Source organism: Perissodus microlepis, chromosome 11, assembly GCF_051167445.1.
Source record: "Perissodus microlepis isolate ML-2025 ecotype Zambia chromosome 11, ASM5116744v1, whole genome shotgun sequence".
Classification (NCBI taxonomy): Eukaryota; Metazoa; Chordata; class Actinopteri; order Cichliformes; family Cichlidae; genus Perissodus; species Perissodus microlepis.
This window is the reverse complement of record NC_140471.1, coordinates 18259621-18284802: the sequence shown is the minus strand read 5'-3', so window position 1 is coordinate 18284802 and position 25182 is coordinate 18259621. Positions and strand designations below refer to the sequence as shown.

Sequence of the window (25182 nt, the reverse complement as noted above, 5' to 3'; positions counted from 1 at the left end):
CTTGTGGAGATGTTCTGCGAGTTCGTGGGCCAACCAGAAAATAAATCAAATGCATCCCTTAAATTTGGGTGGCCAAAACGACTGGGGTAGCTGTTTACCTGCATTCCAGAGTTTACTTTGTGTCAACATTAATTGTAAACATGACCTCGTAAATACTTTGAAAGAAGATAGTACGAGCTAACACGTACAGTATTTGAGGGGGAGGGGGGGGGTAAAAAGGTGTGAAGAACCTTTGTTGTCTGTCATTTTGATGTTTTCGTTGGCATGCGAAAGGAATTGTAAGCACATTTGTGTCTCTATCATCTACAAATGACTGAGCTATCCACAGAGACAGACATGAACTATTCTGCACAACAGGCTAGCTGCACTAACCAACAAGTGCTACAGGCACTCTATTGTAAGTGGAATACATCTGGACTGAACTGTGTTTCTGGAGCCTCTCGTGATAACCTTAACACGTTGGACACAAAGTGTTGTCTGCCAGTGGGGAGAGAAGAATGTGCATATTGCCTTCGTTTTAATGGAGGACTCTATGTTGTACTGAAACGGACGAGTTAAGGCAGTGAAAACCCAAAGATGGTAACAAATTGTATAGGTAATAAAAATAGGGGCTGATGTTGAAAACTGTTGATCTACCCCTGCATCGTTTCCTGCTGTACTTTCTGATTGTAAAATCAAGAGTAGGAACTTACCAGAACAATCAAAAGTGGTCTTTTTTTTTTTTTTGGAAAATGGTGGCAATCTTGAACTTGAAATAAACTTGAACGCAGCGTCAACTTCGGCAGGCTTAGGTGGGGTAAGACGTGGAAGGCGGTCCTGACGGGGGACCACCCGCTCTCAAGTTTTACAACTCAACTCAATCAAATCGTCTCGCTATGTTTACAAGAAACAGTACTACCCTGAAACTGAGTATCTGTACAAATGGCTAAGTCCATACTTTCTCTCTGTTGCATGCAAATGATGTGTCTAGTGAAACTCTTCAGCGTTTATATTCATGTCCATTTCATGTTCGAGACATCGGTTACTGCACCTGACCCGGCCGCATTCCACTTCCTGGGCGTTTTTGGTGTGGACGCTTGTACTGCCATTTGTCTAAAAATATAAAGAAAGAAATGAAACGTTCCCAGGCAGCCTAATGAGAGAACAAATGTCACTTAAAGTGAGGAGGCAAACATCATCGCTTGTCTTTATTTTTCTATTTTGTATACGCCTTAAAGTACAGCGTGTAAGCTGCTCTACTGTAAAGTATCTTTATATACATATGTATCTATTTCAGTTTATTTTATTTGGTATTCACACATTTTCTTGTCTGAGTTGTTCATCATTCCTCTGAATGCAGTTACCATGCTTTGGAACACAACTAATTGCCATTTTGTTTGTTCATTCTTTTAATATTGTATTAAGAATTTTATTTGCTAAAAAAAATGAGCTATTGTTGCTTGTACCTTTGTACACATATTTATATTTAAATAAAACCATTTCCGATAAAGAACACGGCTCGTGTGAATCCTCAGAGTTAATCAGCCTGGTGAGCTGCTTCATTGGGCATGGGGAACAGTGAAAAACAAAGCCTCCCATGTAGCAAAAATGATGAATACATAAATTAGCAGCACTGTCTATGTTGATTTTCCTATTCCCCCAGTGGTGTGCTGCTTTTAATGAAGACAGATGAGATAGTAGAACCCCCACTGTATGTGTATCCACCTCCTGAAGCCAACGCGCCTATCTCGAAGGGTAACAGGATAGAGCTGCGACAAAGGTAGGTATTATTTGACAATATGAGTTCGCCCTGTCACCTTTGTTCCCCAGGTAAGCCCGCTGCTCACGACAGGGAGGAGAAGAACACGCTCATTACAATTCTACTGTGAGAAGGGACAAAGTCTCACAAGGCCTGCATTCATTATGCACAACATAATACAAAACAAGGCCCCATCAAAGACAAATGATACAGGTAATGTAATTAGGTGCAGAGGAATCAGATAAAAGATGTTTATTATCATGACTCGTATAAAAATAGATACAAACGCACACACACACAGAGAATAAAAGGTCCATAATCCAAGTCAGTTTGTATACAATGCTTATGAAAATATCTTCTAAAATTTGTAGCCTCTCCCAACTTTCTACATACATATTTTGAAAAAATTATACACATTTACATATGTATATAACCCTGCCAATTGTTCATTCTAATATTTCCTCCCCTTCAATAAATAATCCTTGGAAAATTCTAGTTCTTATTCTGAGTGTAACTGTTGCATTAGAATAAACCATCGGGTCAGATATGTTGCTTAAGGTGAAGTTGGGTCGTGATCAAACAGAGGAAGCTCTCACGGTGAAGAATGGATTGCATTGCTCTTGCAACTAGTGAAAACCGCACTGATTTACACTCAGGCTGTGTGATTGAAGACCCCAGTCGCCCTGAGCTTAACTGCAGACATGTGCAAAAGCCAGCAAGACCTAAACACCACCCTCTGCCCTTCTCTTGAGTATGAAATTTTGCCTAATCATTCACTGGCAGGGCCCTCTATAAATAACAAATAAACTGATCTGGGTTGCTACAACTTTTTATGAAATCACTCCAGTCTAACTCTTCAATGCTCATGCTAGTGTTTTTCCTATTTTCAGACTGCTGACTACAAACCGGTGTACTTTATTGCTGGCCATTTTCCAAAGCAAACTGTGGGCTTTTAGATTGATTACTGCATTTTCTACCTTCAAGGCAGTTTTTGGTTTTCATTCATTTTTAGTAGGATATGAAAATTCCCCTACCTGGATTTTTGTTCTTGTGTTATTTGTTTTTATTGTAGCTATTGTTTTTTTGTTTTTTGTTTTTAAAGAAACTTCTGTCATTACATAAAACCATAAATTTATAGCCACTTACCGCATGAGCTTACTGGCAATATTTACTGCAGCAAGAGGATGAAAGCATCTCACAAAAGAGAAAAAAAAAAAAAAAAAGAAAAAAAAAAAATCACATTAAAAACTTTAAAATACAACCACTTTCCAGAGTATGATACTGTACTCAGAAACACTGTGAATCCCTTAAAACAGTCACACTGGACAAAAAGAGCAAAAAAAATAATTCACAAACTATACATTTCATATTTCTCTGTGTATTTACCGCTTAAAGAGGTCATGAATTGATGGGGGTAACTATGCTCATTGTGCTAAAGATCGTCTTTAAAAATTACATAAAATACCATGCCTGAAGTCAAGTAGCTGATGCGAGTAGCTTTGTTCTGATCAGAATAACATGTTCAGTCTGATGTTTTTTTTTTAAAGCACTGATGACCTTGAGCAACAGGATGGGTTAACTCTGCAACCCAGTCTGTTCCCCACACCAACATCAAATATTTGTCTCCTGTTTAATCCATTCTCTGAGCTTGGTGACGCGCGTGTAGACACCAGGCTTGTTCCGACGAGCGCAGCCCTCTCCCCAGCTCACAATGCCCGCCTGGAACCACTTCCCGCTCTCTTCGAAGCACACCAGGGGGCCTCCAGAGTCACCCTGGTGATCACGGTTGGAGGAGAATGGTTGTTAGACTGCATTTGGATGCGATCTGCCCACATCAACAAATTGTTTTTTTTCCATGCCTTTAGGAAATGTGCACACAATCTCACCTGGCATGCGTCAACTCCTCCAGACAAGTATCCACTGCATAGCATCCTGGAGGTGACTTGGCCTTCTGTGACCACGTCACACACGGAGTCATTGATGATTTTCACTAATGCTTTCTGTAAAATCTGTGCAGCTTGACCTGCTAGAGTATGACAAAGGGATCAGTACTGTGCCACATGACCTCGCCTTCCAGTGCTGTCATAAAAAAGGTATAAACCAATGACTGTTTTCTACAGTCACTGGTTAACGGGGTAGATTAATGTTAGCTAATGAAGGTTTAAGAGGTGACACAGGAGAGCCGATGTCTGTGTTAATATATGTATAGGGAATAAAGTAGATTAGAGAAAGGGATACAGGAAGAAGTGCAAGAGGAGTATGTTGTGATTGGAGAGATTAGGAAACGGTATGGACAGTGAATGGAATGTAAAGAACAGAGTGGGTCACCAAAAAATAAATACATAAATGATTTTTTTTTTTTAAATTAAATTTAAAATGACTAGTTGTTCAGAGAATCACCATTACACTTATAATACCTCCTTCTCGGAGAGCGCCCCAGCCTGTGACCCAGCAGGACATGCCTGCTGGGAAAACATGGGAGGAATCGGGTAGGCAGATGGGTTGTATGGTATTGGCAAATTGCAGAGGTTCACTGAGCTCCAGCAGAGCAATGTCATAGTCAGATGTCATTTGATTGTAAAGCGGGTGGGGGATGATTCTCTTCAATTTGCGGGACTGCACGTTGTCATGGCTGAATTGGTTCTGCATGCCACTGTAGGACTGCCAGCTGGATGGATTGTTGTTCCTACGGTAGTACAGTATCATGGAGGAAAGTTTGACATTTTTATATATTTAGGTATAAAATTGGGAAGAAATATGAGTAAGCATGGCATAATCTAATGTAATCCATTACAACAGCCCTGCAACAACATTTAAGACTTTAATCACTGCTGTTGGTTCCGTCAGCTCGACCAAAATAAATAAATTAAAAAAAATAGTTTTGAACTGAAAGCAAAAAACATCTCACATTTTTTGGTGTCACACAAAAATGACCAGACCTGTCTTACACGCTAAACAAAAACCTTTTATTTAAAACTTCACAAATGCAGCTCCTGCTACACTCATTATTAGTTTTGCATTTAACTTTTAGATTGGATTAAGAAATTATTCAAAAAATAAAATGTGTAGAACTGTTAGGAATACTAAATGCTTTGTATGGCAAATATGTGAAAATAAACCCATCTCAAGCTCAGTCATAATTCAATTGTCTCAGTCTGAACAGTATGCTTAGTGCACCACCTATAGGGCACTCTGATGAAAACATTCCCAGGATACCACCACCACCAAGATTCCTTCTGCAATGTTTTGCCGAACTCTGTTTTTTTTTCTGCACAGTTTGTATGTTACACAGAGAGAACTACAGGCGTGTATGAGTGCTACGGATCTGTGACTTACTCTGGGTTGCTGGTGACAAAACAGTGAGCGGCCGAAAGAAGCCACGTGTTAGAGATGATTGAGGCACCACAAGTCGGCCCGTAGGTTGAAAAGTGAAGGCTAACCTGCCAAGGCCACTCCCCTAGCTCAGCATTCTGCCCTCCTACGATGCGATTCAGCTTGTAAGGCCTGGTGCCACAATCTGTAATTTGACAGAAAATATAACAGAGGCAGAGAGGAAGCAAGAGAGAAAAATCAGAAACTGAGATTAAGTTAAAGCCATCATGATGCCAAACCTGGCTTCAAATATAATAATGACTCTTTGGAATCTTAATAAGGCATACATGCGTATTAGCCGATCCAAAAAACAAAACAAAAAAGAAAAGAAATTAAATTAATAAATACAGACAAAGCCTGAGGCTGAAATGTAGGTAAAAAAAAACCAAAAAAGTTCAGAGATAACAAGAGCTGCTTTCAAAGAAGAATGAAATAAAAGCAGTCGAGGCCTGGGGCTCTTTTCTAACAGACAACCAACATGCAGCTCAGCCCAGCCTCTCCAATCTAACCTGAATGGCAGTGAAGAGATTAGGACCACTTGCAGCAATTTTTAAAAACCCAAATCTCGCAAGGGGTGAAGCAATTAAAGCACGTCTTACCACAAATGGTCTCATCCGAGTTATCAGAGCAGTCCTGGACGCGGTCACATTCGGCATTCACCTTGTTGATACAAACTCCGCTCTTACACTTGAAGCTATAGTCAGTGCATATACGCGTATCTGTAGTGGGGTGGAGACATGTCCCAAAATGAAAACACGCTTTAACCAGTAAAACAGTATGCAATCAGAGAGGCTTCAAAGTGACGCTTGAATACACAATGCAGAGTGATTGAGGAGCTGATTGCATTGATTGGACATATTGATTGGGGTTCAGGTCTAATATCCCTCTTTATTCACAGAAGTGAAAATCAAAAGGAAACGCAAGGGTGCCCCCTGTGTGTGTCTGAGTGAGCGAAAGGGAAGCTGATAAAGAGCGAAGTACAGAGTAGGAGGGAATGAAACAAAAAGAAACACAAAGCTAACATAAAATGTTTCGGGTTAAGAATCAGGTCTTCAGAGAAACGTCTTTGTTAAACTGCTATAGCTGCTGAGCTGTGGATGAAGGTTCATTATTTAATGGTTTGTGTAAGATGCTTAAAAACAAACAACCCAAATAAATCATTAATGTTGGCGGGATTTTTAAGGGAAGAGAATAACAGAAGACACTCACCAGTTTTACAACCAACCTCATCGCTCCCATCTTTGCAGTCTTGCTTATCATCACAGTGAACACTCTGTGGCAGACAAACCCCATTCCCACACTGGAACTCATTTTGGGCACAACCTTGAGGCAATAGAACACAAGATGAAGAAATTGCAATAAAATTTTAAAATAAATAAATAAAAACTTGAACAAAAGACAATCCAATGAGTTCTAGAAGGACATTAGCGGTGCAGCCACAGGAGCCATTAAAATCTGCCTCCAGAGTTCTTGCATGTATTGTGTATGATTAAGCATCTGACAGGACGCTGAGCAGACTGGGCAAGGCTTCGAACAAACTCCATTCTAGATAGAATAATGAGCGTACACAGCCAAGTCGTCACTGGCCGTAGTAGTAGTGGTGATGGACTTTTAATGTTAACACAATTAGCACAGCAAATAGGCTAAATAGGGTTTTTGCATTTCCTGAAGAGTCCTCTAAGAGGTGGGAATACTTACCGCACTTTTTCTCATCACTTCCATCCCCACAGTCGTTGATATGATCACACTCCCAGAGCTTCGGTTTACACATACCATTACTGCAAACGAACTGGTCCTTATCGCAACCTGAAACAACAGAAATTTCAACAATTCATCTTAAGAAGATGTATATATGAATGATTGGGAAATTCACAAATAAGGATGCCAAAAGAAGTAGTTCTGAGGAATAAAGGTAGGAAAAGCGGGGCAGGGATAAAGGCGAACTTACTGCACTGCCTCTCATCGCTCATGTCACCACAGTCGTTCCACCCATCACACTTCAATTTCTGGTCGATGCACAGGCCATTGGTGCAGGCAAACCGGTCAGGGCAAGCTTATCCCATAACACATAGAAAACATGGGTGGGTGGGGGTATAGTGACAAATTGAGCAAAACAGAGTTATGCATGTTCACACGACGAGTCATGCTGCCAATGCTTGCCCCTGTTGATCAGAGCAATTATAAATTCATTTTAGTCAAACTTGGAGACAACAAAGAGTGGAGAGTATTGAAAGTGACGTGCTCCTGACTGACAGTGACAAATAAAAGGGAGTCAGTAAATAAGCTCTTCAGTGATTAGACTCGCTCTTGAGTTTCCCTGCCACAGATGAGAAAGCATCAACAATGAACAGCTCCGTTTGACTACCAGTCAGTTACCATCTAACAACATGGTTACTGTGCAGTCTCACAGCCGTCACCGTCACATTGTGACAGACATTTCACTCATAACACAACATGTTGTGTAAATTTAGTTGAGAGACAAGACTTACGGTTTGAAGGATCATAGGAACTGTACTCTGCACTGAAGCCTTTGTCAGTGTGAGACCTATCCGAGTGGAAATTAACCACTAGAACGTTGGTGTCAGAGGTCAAAGACAGTGATGCAACTTCTCCACAATACCTGGAACACAAAAGCAAAATTCAGTTTAAGTTTTGGACAGGGTTATGGTAGCTTTGGTGAAAAAGTAATTGCTCAGATTCTGAAGAGGCAGCACAAGACAGAAAAGTTGTAAACAAACCAGTTTACTGTAAATAAACAAGGAAAATAAACAAGGCAGTCAAAGCAGACAAGGAAGTAAGGAAACAGAGTTTTGTTAACAGATATATACATATGCGTGATATAGTACATATATCAGCCAAGATTAGTATTAACCTGACTGGTATTGGCCTATTAGCAAATAAAATTACTTCTCCACGACCATCACTGTTAGGTTTGAAATTACGGGAACAAAACAGCACATGGGACAAATTCACCTTCTATATGCCATAAAGGAATCCCAGAAAGGCTTTTTTGAAAAACATATTTATCTGATATTTTTAGATGAAAATACTGCCAATAATTACAACTCCTGCAACTAAAAATGAAAAATACCACATTTCATATGTGGATGAAAGTCGCATGTTGGATCCCATCCTCCAATACAACCTCATCTTTATTAGGTTCTTATCTCTCCTCACGTGATAAAGCTATAAAAACCACATGATTCTAACTGGTCAGAGGTAATTATGCTATTGGTGCATCATGATGTCACAGGTTGATAGGATACACACCAAATGTGCACCTGTTAATGCCACATTTTAGTTTTCACATTCTAATAATATTTCGCTGTGGCCTTGGCACAGTGAGGAAAAGAAAGAAACAAAAAAGGTATCAGAATCAACTTTGTGTTATTTTGGACATCAATATGAAGAACTGAATATCTTACTTGTTTCCCATAATTTCCACATAGTCTTTGTGACATAAACGCGTGTCCACTCCAGGCTCTTTCATGCGAAACATGGTGAACCTCAGCCGTACTTTGCTCCCAGGAGCGACCTGTAATACAAAAGAATAGCTGATTGTCTTTTTTTTTTTCTCCCTTCACACACAGAACTAAGATACACACCAAGCCACAGCTATCGTGGAACTGAGCGCGCGCACACACACACACACACACACACACACACACTACATGCATACCAACAAACTCAACAGAACACACAAAACACTGCAGCCCAGCTAGAACTGCAGTAGAAACAGCAGTCTGACAGATGAAGATAGAAGAGGTACTGAGCAGTAGTGCTGCCTCAGCATCTCTCTCATGGCAGGCTAAGCATGGTGAAGGAGGAGGAGGAGCAGGGGGTGTGTGGGGGTAAAGGTTCAAGCAGAGGAGGGGCTGGGGAAAGGCAGAGTGGTACATACCGTGATGGTCCACTTGCAGTCTTTAGCAGGAGGATAAAAGCTTGGGTAAAGTGGGGAGGTGAAGTTTCCCTGTTTTTGAGAAAGGCTGCCACCACACGTAACTGAAATGAACATGTCATACATTTACATTCTTACAGAACATACTAGAGTTTGTCATGGATTTACGTGTAAAGGTAACATCTTGGCACATCTAGATGCATGTCTGCTTTTTTACCATCAGCCTTGGGGATCACACTGTACGCGGCTTGGAAGCCAGGCTTCTGAGCATCAGTCTCAGCTATAAAGTTAATCAGCATGATGTTGTTAGATGACACAACCTCCAGAGGGTTAGAAGGAGGCCTCTGACCACACTTCCTGTGAACCAAGGAGAAGCGGTAAAGCCGCAAGGTAAACAAAATTGATTATGATTATGGAATCCAAAAAAACAGTCTGAAAACAGGAAAGAAAACCATGAAGCCAAGTCATGTGTCTGATGCATTTACTGACTGGAGATTGCGTGCTCCAACTAAGAGAGGGCAAACGTAACTGTATGCATTTTTAGCCAGAAGCACTAAAACACCGATACAGCAAACAGATTTAAAATGCTTCATAGAAAAAAATAATAATAATTTGAGAAGAAATCAATAGATAAGCAGAGGGAAGTGGAGAAAGAGAAAATGAAGCAGAGAGATGGACAGAAATTGCTTAGGCCGACTTTCAAAGTCAAACAATGGGAACATTAGCAAAAAAGCTTTAGCATGGCTCTGCTGGCAGCAGAGCCACGGAGGTGTGAATGACGCTGCAAGAGCAGCAATACATCTACCCTCAGTAGAATAATGTCATTACAAAGTATTATATTATGGCTCTCATAAACCTCATGTCACCTTGGATAAAGCTGATCACTCAATAGTATTATAAAAATTGTATGCATCACTTGGTAACACGCATTTGTTTGGCAGTGGTTTCTGGGTTTGAAATTGCCTGCAGCTACAACTGATGTTGCATTCAGGAGCTTGTAGTTTCAGAATCATATCCATCCCACTGATCACAAAGTGCAATTACAGACAGTGCTGTAGCAGGATTCAGGGTGGCACCTTTCACACGTTTGAAAGGAGAGGTCCCTTTTGGGCCAACTCAATCTCACCAAGGTCTCAGAAGTTGACAATAAACGGGACATACAGCACTAAAGGCTTTCAGAGCCCCCCAAAAATGTAATCAAAAATCCAGTGAAAGGATTGGAGTGGAACATGTTCCACCTACATCAAGAAAATATTTGTTCAGATATCCTTTTGCAACCTTTAAGTCAAACATAAAGTAACCAGTTCTCTTCTGTGAATCTCTTTGATCATCGGGACTAAAAAGACAAATGTTGGTAGAAATCCTCCTACCAAGGTTTACAGCAATACTACAGTTTATCTGATGTACTGTAGAAACAAAAACTCAATTAACTGGTTTACTTTTTGTCACCTTATCTGTATTAGTCATGACATAATGTGGTCCCGAAGATTTTGGTAGTTTAGCAGGCAAACACACAGGTGTGTCTGTGGAAAAATGCACAGCAGAAAAGTGCACAACTGACCACCATTTATACTAATGGGCTGAACAGCCAACATGTTGATGGGTATTATGGCTTATTTGATATCATACTCAATATTTGATCACAATTTTTGTATTTTTTTAAATACTGGAATTTCTTTCACAGGGAATACGGCAGTAACAACAAAAAGACATTTAGCTAGTAAATGGCATAGTGGTATTATCCTTTAATTTCCTTTAATAAAGAATCATTATTCATACTCCTACCACAAACCTTCTGGATATTTACACCACTACTTACTTTGTAATGGCCTGAGAATCGTCTGGACTCAAAGAGTCATAGATGTAGACAAAGTCGTCTGAGCAGTCATCCTCAATGTAGAAATAAAGGAAATTGACAACTATAACGTTTTCCTCCGAGGCTCGGATTTGCCACTGACACCGTGACTTGGGGGGGTAGCCCGTGGGGTACCCTGGAGATGAAAAATTCTGGGGATTTGTGTCAGCTTCCAGACGGTAGAAACAATCATCTGTGAATGAGAATACTGGTTAAATCAGAGTGTGCAGGGACATGTGGTACTAGGAAACAGCCAAAAGAAAACATAATCATCATCATGGCGTGTAGTGACTTTGTAAAACACATTTACACAAATATTGTAAATAAATGAATAGACTTTTTCCTGAAGAAATAACTCATCTGTAGTTAGTTCTATAGCGTCACTTGATGTTAATGTGAGGACGGCAATTACGGTAACGCAAAATAATACATCTGAAGGTTAGAACCCATCAGACGGAGTCAAAGAAAAGTGGCTCACTCTTGCCTGATACTTAGTTCTCAATCTCTGACTATAGCAGCAGCACATGTACAGTACAGGATAGACCAGTCATTCGTTACAGACTGGCAGGAGCGTGAGCATCAAGCCAGCTGGAAAATTACAACTGCGAGTGATTGAAATGGGACATGCAGTACTCACTGGCTCTTGGGTCCCTGGCCATACGAGAATCCGTGACTAGAGACAGAGAGAGGGGGTGGGTGACAGAGAAACAGAAGGAAAGGTAAGAATGGGTCACTAAAGTTGGGAGGCTGATAGAATTTGATGCATGAGCCTAAAATATTTGGGTTGCACATTTTCTGTTCCATTTCCCTGCGGTTAAGGGAACCGGTGATGGTGTGTAGCTCTTTCTGCTCCATCTCACCTTGCCCTACAGCAGCAACTCATACATCTCTGTCTAACTATCTGGGACAGCAACATCAAATCATACCCACAGAAATCATTTTAAAAGGAGGACCGAAACCACTGAGTCACAGGGCCAACACTTGGCTGGTGGCCAGGATGTGGACAAATGCAACGTGAATGCTGAGAAGACAGAAGGAAGAAAAATGGCTGTCTCGAGTGAGGCCAGGCCCCAGCTAATATCATTAGAGGATCCAAACAGCATAAAATGTGCAATCTCAGATGCAGCACAAGCTGAGAGGTCTGGCTTATCAGTTATCATCTTATCAGCACAACTCAAAGCAAGCCCCTGTAATATAAATACAAAGCACACAGAATACCAATTTGGAAAGCATACAACAATAACACTATTCTGATCTGTATTCACAAAGCTTTATCTTTCTTGATTTTAAAAATCAAATACTAAAACCAACTAGGGCAACACGTTATGTGACCCCCCCACCCCCCCCCCACCCCCCCCCACCAGACCCTGGTGTTACATACGTGAGGCAGTGACTTGACTGATCTTGATATCAGGGGCACTTGCCGAGCGGCTTTGCTTAATGCCACTCTCCAGTGCATCCAAGATCCGCTCCTCTGAAACTTCCGGTATCATCTCCAGGTCGCTGTGTGGAATGTTGAACTGAGACCAGTAGTAGGCTTTCACGCCCTCGCTGGTGTAAGCAGACAAATGGAAATGGAATCAAAGAAACAGACTTGAGCATTCAAGAGGTCACAAAAACCTAAACAGCTAAATAACAAAAGCTAAAATAGCTAATATTATTAGTTACTGCTACTAGCCACTGATTCATATATTACTACTGTGGAATACTACAAGCATAGCTCCAGGCGGTATTAACCAATTAGACCACATTGAATCCTGTAATGCTAGCAAAAACAAAAACCTCTGTGCAAAACAATCATTTTCTTCCTTCAAGATTTAGTGCATCTTTTTTTTTCTTTTTTGGACATCAAACCAAAACAAGCACTGTAGCGGACTGTTCACTACTACTAAAAAAAAATAGAAGAACTCAGGATCACAACAGTACCTGAATGCAGTGACTACAGATTTGGTGTAGTATTTTTCAAGGATTGGATCTCTCTTTAAATAGTTCCCCAGCTGTGGAGAGACAATGTATTCCACTTAATATTTATAAGATCTCTGCATGTGTTCATACTCAACATATAAATAGCATAGTAGTTAGTATAATAGTTAGTGATAAGAGCTGAAACAAAAGCTTAATTTGCTTTCTTTTTATATATTATATGTGACTGAAAGCAGCACAAAGACAGACCAGAAATATTTTGGTCTTTCTGAAAACTACATAGTCATTTTTTAAAAACTAATCAGAAGGTTTTTGGTTCAATCCCTGGCTGCTCCCAGTCTGCGTGCCAAATAACCTAGGGTGAGATACTTTTCCCAAGTTTCTCTCCGATCCACCCATCGGCGTATGAATGTATGTGATGTTAGACAGAAAGCACTTACTCAGGAAAAAGCATAGAAAAAAAGTGCTTGTATGAATTGGTGTGGATGGCTGAATGAGGCAAGTTGTGTAAAGCGCTTTGAGTGCTCAGGTAGAGTAGAAAAGTGCTATATAAGTATAGGTCCATTTACCGTTTTGAATTACATACTGAAAAAAAAAAAACATGCTAGAAAGTTAGGCTGAAAAAATGTCTAGTGGAGGATTTCACATCTATTAGAGCTTAATCATTATTTATTTATCTATTTTAAGAGCAGATTGGAGTCTTTTAGAAGCAAGAATGGGGAGAAAAATTAGTTCAACAAAACCAAAAAACCAGACTTGATTAAGTAGCAAAAATGACTTGGGTCAGAAAAACGCTGCATTCTCCAAGTCAGAGCTCATTTAAGATGGACTGAAGGGAAGTGGGATTGCACAGACAAATCAAAATTGGGGAATTTTTCTTGAAGTACCTGTACACCACATCATGTAATATTTTTCAGTAGACTGAAACTAAAACAAAGGGAGGCTCTGAACAGCTGGAATCCAATATCAAGCAAGAATTAGCAAACACTTGCTTTCTAAACTACAGCATCCTCAGGACATTCGGTGTGCTGGTGAAAAGAGAGATGATGCAATACAGTGGTAAATATGATTGGATATCTTTAAAAAACAAAAACAAAACATGTTGCTTGCATCAAATTCAAAATGTGTGTAGATTTTCTTAAATATTCTTAGTTACAGCATGCAATGCTGTCTTTGTTCTATTTTAGATTAAATATAAGGGTTCAGTGATATGGAAATGAGTGCATTGTATATTGTCTAGATTTTACTCGGCATCCTTTCCAACTTTTTTTGGAAGCAGGGTTGCGCATCGCAAAGCTTTCATCCAATTGTCTAGTCATCTAATATTCTTGTCCAGCACTTCCACTCTAATTCTCATCTAACACCCTCACTTATGTAGCTTTCAGTGAGAAAGTGTGCGCTTGATGGGTTTGAGGGAGGGCTTTTTGTTATCAACATTCTCCTAAGTGGTGCTACAAACATCTCCACTGCCTCCAATAATAGGAGATGCTGTTGAGGGAATTACTCAGGGAATGCACAGAGTTTTATTCCACCCACACAAATGTGCCCTTTAGCGCTTTCTGTGCACTGGGACGGACATATTTAAAAAAAGCATTTCCTCAATGGCAAACAACATTCAGTGCTAATCCTTAACAAGAGCACTCAAAACTCTGCTCTAAATAGTTAACAGTAACAATGCACATGACAGAAAGGGAACAAAACAGGGTGTCAGACTTACAACTGTCTCCAATTTTTCTGCCAGAGCCTGGAATTCTGGGCTGTTGGTGCCCTCCAGGTTTTGGTCATAAGGTTGATTAACCAGCGTCATACGCCCGCTAAAAACCGGTACTGATTGACGGAGCTGCTTACTGAGGGCGGCATCTGAATCAGCATCTTTAACTTGGAAGAGAAGCAGATGAGAGTTAAGTGTTTGATCAACAAAATGGGATGAGATGGTTGCTTCTGATGAAAGGGGAAAGTTTTCAACAGGCCTTCAAGCACTAGCTGAGACTGTACAGTGCAATCTTATGCTGTGACGACAGTTTGCTTCTCAGGGCAATTAAAACAGTCAGTTAAATCAAGACTGTGTTTATCAAGACTTCAGAAGCCTTTTTATCAGGCTCCGTATGTGTAAATGACAAGAAAGCTGCGCCATGGTCTCTGTGACATTTTTCTCCTTTGCGTTATTAAAAAGAACGTCAGAGCTGTCAAACAGGCTAACACTAATGGGAAATTACAAAACCCAAACAAGCCACTCTTGCACTCACATTCAAAGAGCTGTGCTTTCACAGCAAGTGTAAATGATCTACTTCTCTGTTTATCATGCTCTAAAAGGTTTGGCAGTAAGCAATGTTAACAACGCAACTATCCATTTACATTCTGTCAAAGACAACTCTGATTTTCGGACAGATCGTCTGCGCACAATGTCCAGCAATTGTCTTCATCTTGAATTTATCAAGCATTTCAAAGCACGCACGCCAAGCACCCACCCTGGACAGCATATTCAAAGAAAGCTTTTAATACTCACAGACAAAAAACCAAATGAGGAAAGCTGCGACGGCTGAAAGGATGAGAAGTGCCACAACAACACCAATCACGATGCCAGTCTTGGTCTTTGGTGGTGCCTTCTCTTTTTGGGTTAAAAAGTCGATCCGCTCATGTTTGCTGTGACCCTGATGCAGAAAGAGAACAAAAAAGAGCAAACAGAAAGGAAGCCACATTGTCAGTGCAGACAACATTTACACCGCGAGCTACAGAGAAATATTTAGTTTTTCCTAAACCTTAAAATAGTGACCAAAATTCACCGGTAAGAAGTGGGTCTTTAAAACAGACTGTAGAGAAGATGGGCATAGCCTCTGGGTCTGAAAAATGAAGCCAATGTATCCTAATGGCCAGCTAGTTCTCTCTGGTCAGCAGTATAGAAGTCTATTAGAGAATTAGTGTACTGCTCATTTGATTGATACTTTAATAAAGGTTTTCCTAATTAGCTTATGGTCTTCATTGTTAGTTAGTTTCATAAAAACTACTTGTTGACATTATAAATAATGGTGCCCTTTAGAGGATGATGTCATTTAGGGTGTGGCACTGCATGTAGTGCCTATAGTGTTTAATAGTAGATTTTTGTCTGCACAAGTCAAATCTCTGTATGTAATGTACAGACTACCATGATCAATACATGTTTTTGACTTTTGCATGGAGTGGTATTGTGGTGGGGCATGGCCTGCAGTGCCGTGCAGGGAAGGCGGACGCACCTGCACGGAACTGGATCCTGCAGTATTGTTGTTGTCGTCCGTGTGTGCGGCTGGCAGCGAGAGAGCTGCAGCCAACTGTGTGTATACAGCAAATAAACGATGCTGCAAAGCATGAAGGTGCACCCAGGTCTGCTGTGGGTTTGTTATGGGTATAAATTATTTTTGCCTCTCGCTATTATCTTCTCCATCTATGGTTCAAACCTACCATTTCTATCAAATTTTGAAATGTAGATTCAAAGTGATTTTTATACTTTTAATTACAGAAACAACTTTGCAAACTCATTAATCCCACAACAGAAGTGAAAAGCACATCTGTGAGTTCTTCAAGCTTTACTTTTTAAACTTCATATGTTTCATTGGCTGTCATGAAGAAATGAGCTCCCTGTTTACAAGGTAGATAAAACTGTTTTATTCCAAGTAATATGTTGCTGCAGTGCAACAGTTACATGTGTTGTGAAACACTTTGGACTACTTTCCAGGAGTGACAAATTCAGACAGGTGACTTGTTTTTACACAAGACTGACAAAACCAGTTTAGTAACTGTGCCTTTTTTATTCACGCAGCAGCACACACGCTTACATTCAGAAATTCAGCATGATAACCAAGATAAAAAATCATAATATGGACATGTGCTTCAGGGTGTGTGTGCCGATACTGTATGAAAGTCTGTTACCAATCTCGCTCAAGTGGGTGGACAGAGAGAAAGGTTTTAGGCCTGTTAGTAATCAACACACAATGAATTCAGTGCCAGTAGCCCCTGAGTGAAGAAGCCAGAGTGCCATTAGGGATGGAGAATCACTTTGGTATTAAATCAATTTGTCAGATGTGCTGCCCCTTAAGATGGGGGCTCAATTACATGAGTCTAGATGATAACTCATGGCAATTAAGGCCTATTCTTGCCCAGCTAGGGCTTCCACACATGCTTTCTAATTGGAATCTGGAACAGCAATCATGGGCTAAAATGAGGGGAATCATTAGATATGGGGTCAGCAAGTGCTCCAGGGTCTCTCTTTATTAGTCACCCTGATCATAGCCTAATAAAACTATTACATACTTTTCACCATATTCTATTCTTCGCTAGAAGAAGGAAATACTCTCTCATTCTGAATATGCAGCATTTTTTTTAAATACCAACTCAGTGAGCTATGCCACCCTAAATGACTGTAGGTCATCAGTCAACACTGAACTATGAAGATGTTGGCAGAAACTAATGTAGCCTAGTTGATGTGCAGGTTTACAGCGTATACCTGCTCAGAAAGCTCTGGCATTTAAATATGCCTGCTTAAAAATGCACAAGCATACTTAACAACACAGCCTTGCAATAGAACTTCAACCTTCAAAGACACAAGCACTGAAGCTTCTGTGTGAGCATACCACACAAGAGTGAGAGCGCAACCGTTACAGGGCTCGTTATTGTTGGCATCTGGTGGTAACCAACTACGGCAGCACCTCAAGGCTGTGGATATAAACAGAAAAGAAAAGAAAAAGACAAACAAAATAAGACAGACGCAAGTGTAGAAGTATTGAAGGAAGTTACCTGTTTCCACAGCAACAGGAGATGACTCATAGTAACAAAATGGATCTTTAGCTAGCTAGCGTAGCTCAATGGTTCTCAAATGTTGCCATCTGGAACATGTAACAGGGCTTTAGAGACCCGTACTTCCAGTTTTACAAACAGTTTTTAATCCAGCAGCCATAACTAAAGTCAATTCTCAATTTTCTAGCATCATTCCAGCTGCTCCAAGGCACAGTAACAGCCCCTCTACAATGTTTTATTTTTCATTTTTAAGGCATTTAAGTGGGTTTTTGTGGCATGTATGGTTTTAAAGTACTTTAAACTCTTGCACGATTTTTACCTCTCAAGCACATTGAAATCTTTATACATTGCCTTTTTTATATCATTACATAGAAGTTTTTATTTATTGGACAAACTCCATTACACTACTGGCTTCAAACTTAAAAAGCTGCTAACGGTTAACAAGAAAACAACTTTCTATTATTAAAAAGAGACAACAAATTTCATTGTATGTGCTATATGCAATGACAATAAAGGTATCTGATTATATCACAAGGCAAAACCCTTATAAAAACAAACTCACAAACAGAACTAATTAAAAAGCTGCCCATCTAGTAAACAGCATTTTATCTCTTGATGGTTTGTATTTAGATAATCTGGTATCGGTTGACGTGTTTCAATTATCGGTTAAATATGTATAACCTAAACAGAACAACAATATGTGTTTATGATTATGATCTATTCATCATCAGTAGAAAAAAAAAAAGAAAAGAAGAGAGAGATTTAGGAGGAGATTTGAGTGGTATGTACCAATTGCTCCATCTTTACAACCAAGGAGGAGCGCAAAACACACACACACACACACACAAAAAAAAAAAAACCCACTACAGTATGAATAAGAACAAGAGGAGGGGTTATCAGACAGATGCATCATCTTGTCGCAGTTCAAAAGGAGCACTTGCCAAACAATTGAAGAAGCAAACACCTTTTAGCAAAGCGCAGAGTCCTTTTTTTTTTTTCTTTAGCCCCAAATTAACTTTAAAGCAGTGCAGTCATCTAATGAAGATCTAAACCATTGCCCCCAGTGTTTCAAGTTTCATGACTTTGGAGCTGCATATGGTGTGTTGCTCAAGGACAGGTTGTCTACACCTACACCAAACTCCATTACACCACTGGCTTCAAACTTAAAAAGTTGTTAATGGTTAACAAGAAAACAATCTGGTTCACCACATGGGTGCAGTTGTCACTGAGCGCGTCTTTGTCGTCTAACCAGTCTTACAAGCAGGAAAGTTCAACCATGAGGTGTGGCTTCAAAGCTTACTTGTGAGCTTTTACTGTGTTTTTTTTAGTATATTCAAAAGCAGTTTCTTATACTACTGAGATCTATATACTACTGAGATACTACCATTTCACTTGATTGTTTTTTAAAGGACTCTATACATCTTCATTTTTGACATAATCATTTATCTAATGACTATTATAATAAATTGCTAAGAAAGGCAAAGACAAATGTTACGCAATTTGCGGTAGTCAACCACCACTAGTGAAGAAGGAACACACAGAACTGACACAGTTGACATTTAAGCCACAGCCAAAGGGAACTGCTAAGTGGTTACAGATGGTAAGTGTCGTTTAAATGATGACATGCAAAGCCATATATATATATATATATATATATATATATATATATATATATATATATATATATATATATATATATATATATATATAAAACTTGTGGTACCATAACAAATCCAAATGTCTGACATTAAAAACATTTTTTTTTAAGTACTACGCGTTTCCAGATACACACTTATACACACCCACTGATCCTTTAAGACTCTTAGACGGGTGTGAACAAAATTTGAGCAACATGCAAGCTGCCATGTTTCTACACCAGTAGTCAAAGGAGCTTGCAAAGAAAAGCGTCTGGACTTCTTTAAGTTACTTGAAGACGTTTCACCGCTCATCCGAGAAGCTTCTTCAGTTCTAAGGTCAAATGGTGGAGAGTCCCAGATATAAACCTAGTGGGAGTATCCCCCCACAGAGGGACAAAAGGACCCCCTGATGATCCTCTAATCGCCTGAGCCAAGGTGTGAAACTGGGTGTGGGTCCCAATCAGCCAGAGTTTCGGGTGTGTTCATTCACAATGAATGAACACAAGGTCAAATGGTGGAGAGTCCCAGATATAAACCTAGTGGGAGTATCCCCCCACAGAGGGACAAAAGGACCCCCTGATGATCCTCTAATCGCCTGAGCCAAGGTGTGAAACTGGGTGTGGGTCCCAATCAGCCAGAGTTTCGGGTGTGTTCATTGTGCCAGAGTTTCGGGTGTGTTCATTGTGCCAGAGTTTCGGGTGTGTTCATTGTGAATGAACACACCCGAAACTCTGGCTGATTGGGACCCACACCCAGTGAATGAACACACCCGAAACTCTGGCTGATTGGGACCCACACCCAGTGAATGAACACACCCGAAACTCTGGCTGATTGGGACCCACACCCAGTTTCACACCTTGGCTCAGGCGATTAGAGGATCATCAGGGGGTCCTTTTGTCCCTCTGTGGGGGGATACTCCCACTAGGTTTATATCTGGGACTCTCCACCATTTGACCTTAGAACTGAAGAAGCTTCTCGGATGAGAGGTGAAACGTCTTCAAGTAACTTAAAGAAGTCCAGACGCTTTTCTTTGCAAGCTCCTTTGACTACGATGACCTGGATGACTGAGAACCTTCACAGACTTTCTACACCAGTGTTTGCTCACATAGGTGCCACCTGGTATTCTGTGCAATTCTATCAGATATTAAAAAAAAAAAAAAACAAGGACAGCGACGACTTTGTTCTGTTCTTTTAACTCAAGTGTAGCCCTGTGCATTTCTTAGACGTGGACTTTCTGAAGTTTTCTGGGGGCTGCACAGTCACGGCTCCACAGTGATACAAAGCTCACAAGAGGCCAAGCATTAAGTATTGTACTGCCATACCATTGTTAGAATACTGAGGGACAATTTATATATCAAAATCAATAGACTAAAATCCAGAAATTTTTCTTCTGTATTTTTCCCTTGCGCAGCCCTAGAGGCTACATTACACGCACAATGCAGATCCATTGCGTTATGATAGCAGCAGCTAATACAGCCTCTAGCTGATCGCCTCGGGCAGAGACGAGGACAGACTGGCCACTTGTTTTTAACTCCAGACACCCAGACTTTTCTCTGTAAAACTAGTGTGCATTCTCACTAGATGGTGACCTAAGTGACATCAATTAATGCAGATTTTTACCGAGCTCCCTCTGCAGCCACAGCAGGCTTTATGCAGCTTGTTAAACATATGCAGTAGTTAACCTTAAAATCCATAAACACACTTCTGTCTAAAAATGATGGCTTTACCTTATATGCCTTTGGTACGGCAACCACTAGAGCCAATCAGCACAATACAGACTGCAGCGATGTCATTAAGTTTTAGTGAGCAGACGCCTACACACATTTCTCACCTGACAATAGCTCCAAGCATACAGTGGGAAAAATGTTGAACCAGGCAGAAGGTTGGGAACAGATAATTCAACAAATCATCCCTTACTGCATCTTACCCAGTACTGAAGGAAGAACAATACATCAGGTCGTGCCCACTGGCACATTCTGTACCCAAAGATGCAGACGCTGGCTAAAGCTGAATTATGCAATAAAGTCTGTCAGGCTGAACATTACTGACCGCATTTAAGACAGTGTAAGATTTAAGCCGTCTCCAGTTTTGTCAGCGTTAACAGGGATGTACCCCTCGGTGAAGTCAACATAAGATTTGACATCATCACCGCGTTCCCGTCACGTTTGTTGCTAAGTTTTAACATGGCTGATTTGAAATGTAGGCCGAAACAGAGAGGAAAAGGCAGCACGGCCTTGCTTGAAGAATTATTTACCAACTCTGCTGAGTCACCACACAAACAGCGGGCAGAGTGCATTAATCACAGTATTCCCATTTGATCCAGTATCTAAGATCGACTTCATTGTGAGTAATCAAATCTTTAAAAAAAGAAAAAAGAACTTGGGGAAACTATGCAACCATAGTTTCGTTCAAGCAACAGTCTGTCATAGCTTTAAGATTAAAAAGGTAAGGTGTGGCAGTCAGCTCTGTGGCTCTGCATTTAAAAGATTTCTTCTTGGGTTTAATGCATCCATCCATCCATCCATCCATCCCCAACTCTGTCCTTGAGCATGTATACATGTCAGAGAGGTTCTGAGTTACTTGAGTATGGTTTTACACCACATCGGAAAAGGAAATAGGTCAGGCAGTGAGGTGGTGGTAAATATAGTAACAATAAGAGGCCTACATGTGACAATGTAGTAATTCTGCAGTTGCAAATGAACTACAAGCACACATTTACAATAACTGATTTTGTTTTATCACATTTCAATATACACACTTTTAAATTTAGAAACATTAAAAGCTTTTGCAGATTTCAAATATTGCCACAACTTTAAGAAACCCTAAAGGACTGGATGCATTTTTTACCATCTTTATGATCAAGGCTGGACAACTACTGAATGTGTTCATACAGATGTGCGCAGGTTTACTATCTACAACAACTTCTTGTGCTATAGCATTTGATTTTGAGTCTTGTAGATATGCGTAACATTTCAGAATTCATATAAAAGGTAGTATCTTTCTGTGTCTTAGTAGAATTCAGAGATTGAGTCAGAAAACACTCTTCCACTTACTTGGGTCAAATGCTATGTATTGAGAGCATCCTCAACCTACAAGATGGTACTGGAGATATTTCAACACATTATTAGTTGGCTCTTTCTTAATGTCTTTCAATATATAGTTCCTGTTATTTATTCACACTACACCACACAGTGAACTTGCCCGGGAGTTTGAACATTTCTCACTAAGCTGAGAAGTTGAAGTACTAGTAGTTTTAAGCAGCACTGACCAAAGCCTTGAAACCATTAATGAATCCCTTTGCTAAGAGAAATTCACCTTTGGCTGTATGTCACTTTTCTTTCCACCCACATGATGTACTGCTAATGCACAGAGTCTTAAACAAGACTGAATTACCGTATGAAATAAGTAGAATGGTATGGACATTTAAATAATGTATACATGTTCCTGGAAAATTTGACCTGTAGGTTGGGCAAAGAACGCTCTCGGCAGTTTTCTCATCCTACTAGCACTGAACATGCAAGCCTGAGTAAATATTGTTCAGTAAAAAGCTTTTAATGCCAACAATAATAACTTTATTGTCAAAACTGAAGTCCTGCTCATCCACCAGCCTCCATTCTCCAAAAGCCACACCACACCTTTTTGCTGGGAAATCACTGGAAATGTGACGCTGCTCTGGATATTAGAATAGTTTCTTAGAAATGTGTGTGCTTCTAAGAGAAAATCTCAGGGCCTCTCTGCCAGCACAGGCTACCCAGGTTTCTGGATTGGGGCAATCTACAGTTTAGATTTTTTAATTCAAAGATGTAAATGACATTCAGTCAAACTTCTAGTAACAGACTGTCTGAGTCCGTCTCAGTTTCACTTCCTCTTACTGCAGGAACAGAAAACAACTCTTCTCAGGTGGTAACCAGAAATAGCTCACAGGCTTAATAATTAATCATTAATAGTTGATCTGATATTACACTAAACCTGCCTAAAAGATGCAACTTTGATTTGTAAAAAGCTGAAAAGCTGTTTGTTTGTCTTAATAACATGTCAAACACAAACTTTTGGACACTTTGTCCAAAATGAAAAACGGAGAAGGACCCATTTTTCTACTCAAGAAGTCTCAGTTTATCCATTCATTATGATGAGGGGACATCACGTCGCAAGGTGGGCGAGGCTTAGAAACAAGAGTCATTTAAGACTAGATTTAGCAGAAACGCTGTCAGGTGCTAAATATACGAGGATCAAGGGTTACATTTTGCAGAGATGTATTAGTGCCTCTTCTTGTCGTGGACACGGCCCACAAAGAGCCTGTCAGCAGCAGGTCTAACTTCAGAAGATCTGTGCGACTGTGAGCGTGTCCAAACAGGAAACACCCAGGTAATGCTGATACCCAAGACTTAATAAATAAATAAATAAATAAATAAAGACTCGCATATCAAGTTGTACAAAACTTACATCTTTGTCATATCTGGCGGAATGCATCTTCAAAGAAGGATCCAAGAGAAGTCCCACGGGATCGAGACAACCCTTTTTGTTTTCTGTAGCTTGTTAGTTTGTTCTCCTTCACAAAAATTCAGCAGAGGTTCGGACCTTGAAGCTGTAGTGTTCAGTAAATAAGTAAACCTTGTAGCTTTTTGACGACGAATCAAAGCTTCAGCACTCACTTCCTGAGTCGTCGAGGGCTGGGAATGCTGAAACACCTGAAACCGACTTTTTTTTTCCTCACACGCCTATAACACAAGCCACGCCCCCAAACACCTGTAGGTCCTGTCCCCACCCAAAAAAGAAAGCCCACCTGATGTAGAGCAATTTAACTTATAACTGCTCCTATATGCTGTCCGGGAGTGCATACTAACATTTTGTTAAACCAGCTGCTTTTCTGTTTGGGGACTTACTGTAAGAGGAAGCTTTTATTTCTTTATTTTCAAGACATGTGTTCCCCCTGCTGACCATTTAGGGAGGTTGCTGCCAAGTATTAAAAAAATCTAAAGATTTTTCATAAAAAGCTTGTAATAATAGCAAGTACAAAAATTCAAGACTTTTACTACGACCTTTGCAGTAACAACATGGACGTGAATGGCTGAATAGGTCTGGCAATCCTCCAAAGATCCTTTAGTGTTGTCAGGAATGCTTTGCTTACATAAATGATCAGTGAGGTTCAGGTCAGGTAAATGATTAGGAAAGACCACAGGAGCCAGCACTGCTTACTCTTCTTTGGTCTTAAGGTAGCTTGAGCTCACTATCCTGCACGAGGCATTTCTCTGAATGGAGGAGAGCGTGTAAACCCCTACCAGATTTTATAATAATAAAATCCCACCACAAACTTTTGGTGTGCCACATCATTATTTGGCAAATAAATTTGGCATTATTTGACAAATTAATTTGTCTCAGACAATTTATTGTAATCCAGCCATCTTAAAAAACCCCAAAACAACTTTTTTTCTCACTGGCCTGCTAATAATATTGTGTTGTTAATTGCTGGTACATACACGTGGTTTTTAGATTTGTACTTCCTTCCTGAGGAAGAAAATACAAATACATATTAGGTGATGATCTTTTGATAAGACCTTTGCTGCTTTAACTCTTGAGCGTGAGGTTGCTTCTTTGTTTCACAGTGGACTGATCTTCTGATGGTGCTCTCACTCTTGGTCAACCTTTGGATACTACTGTTTGCTTTTCACAAACCAGGGTGTTTACACCCTTAAGGGTATTGCAGCAAGAAAGTCCTGGGTTTGAATCCACCAGCTGGGGCCTTTCTGTGTGGGCTTTGTATGTGCCTGCCTACCTGGCCTCAAGGTACTCCAGTTTTCTCTTAAGACATACACATTAGATTAAGTGGTGATTGTAAAGTGGCCCTAGATGTGAATGTGAGTGTCAGTGGTTGTCTGGGTGGATGGATGGTGGGAGGGAGGGAGGGAGGGATGCTTCCTGTCATGGTGTGATGGTGAGAAAGACCTTCTTTACTCAGGCCAGGGGCGATTCTAGAATCAGAGCTTTGGGGGTG

The 25182-nt window shown here is 40.3% G+C and overlaps 1 protein-coding gene across 1 annotated transcript; it reads right to left on the bottom strand.

The window, feature by feature from the left end:
- Window positions 1-1276: 1276 nt before the first annotated feature.
- On the bottom strand, window positions 1277-23889 carry st14 (ST14 transmembrane serine protease matriptase). Its single transcript, XM_084942917.1, has 19 exons — window positions 23634-23889; window positions 15293-15437; window positions 14504-14664; window positions 12790-12860; window positions 12245-12414; window positions 11501-11536; window positions 10828-11056; window positions 9226-9365; window positions 9012-9112; window positions 8536-8645; window positions 7600-7730; window positions 7059-7163; window positions 6809-6916; window positions 6320-6433; window positions 5710-5829; window positions 5075-5255; window positions 4156-4424; window positions 3625-3764; window positions 1277-3511 (listed from the first exon to the last, which is right to left on the bottom strand). The coding sequence occupies exons 1-19, from the start codon at window positions 23658-23660 to the stop codon at window positions 3350-3352; spliced, it is 2520 nt and encodes an 839-aa protein (XP_084799043.1). The 5' UTR covers window positions 23661-23889; the 3' UTR covers window positions 1277-3349.
- Between the last annotated feature and the right edge of the window lie 1293 nt (window positions 23890-25182).

Excerpts from the sequence above, each read along its gene's own strand:
- st14 (XM_084942917.1), bottom strand. The coding sequence starts at position 23,660 with ATGCATTCCGCCAGATATGACAAAGAT. Across the intron at positions 7,164-7,599 it reads TTCCTATGATCCTTCAAACC|CTTGCCCTGACCGGTTTGCC; the intron begins GTAAGTCTTGTC and ends TTATGGGATAAG. Across the intron at positions 3,765-4,155 it reads GGGCGCTCTCCGAGAAGGAG|CAGGTCAAGCTGCACAGATT; the intron begins GTATTATAAGTG and ends GTCATACTCTAG.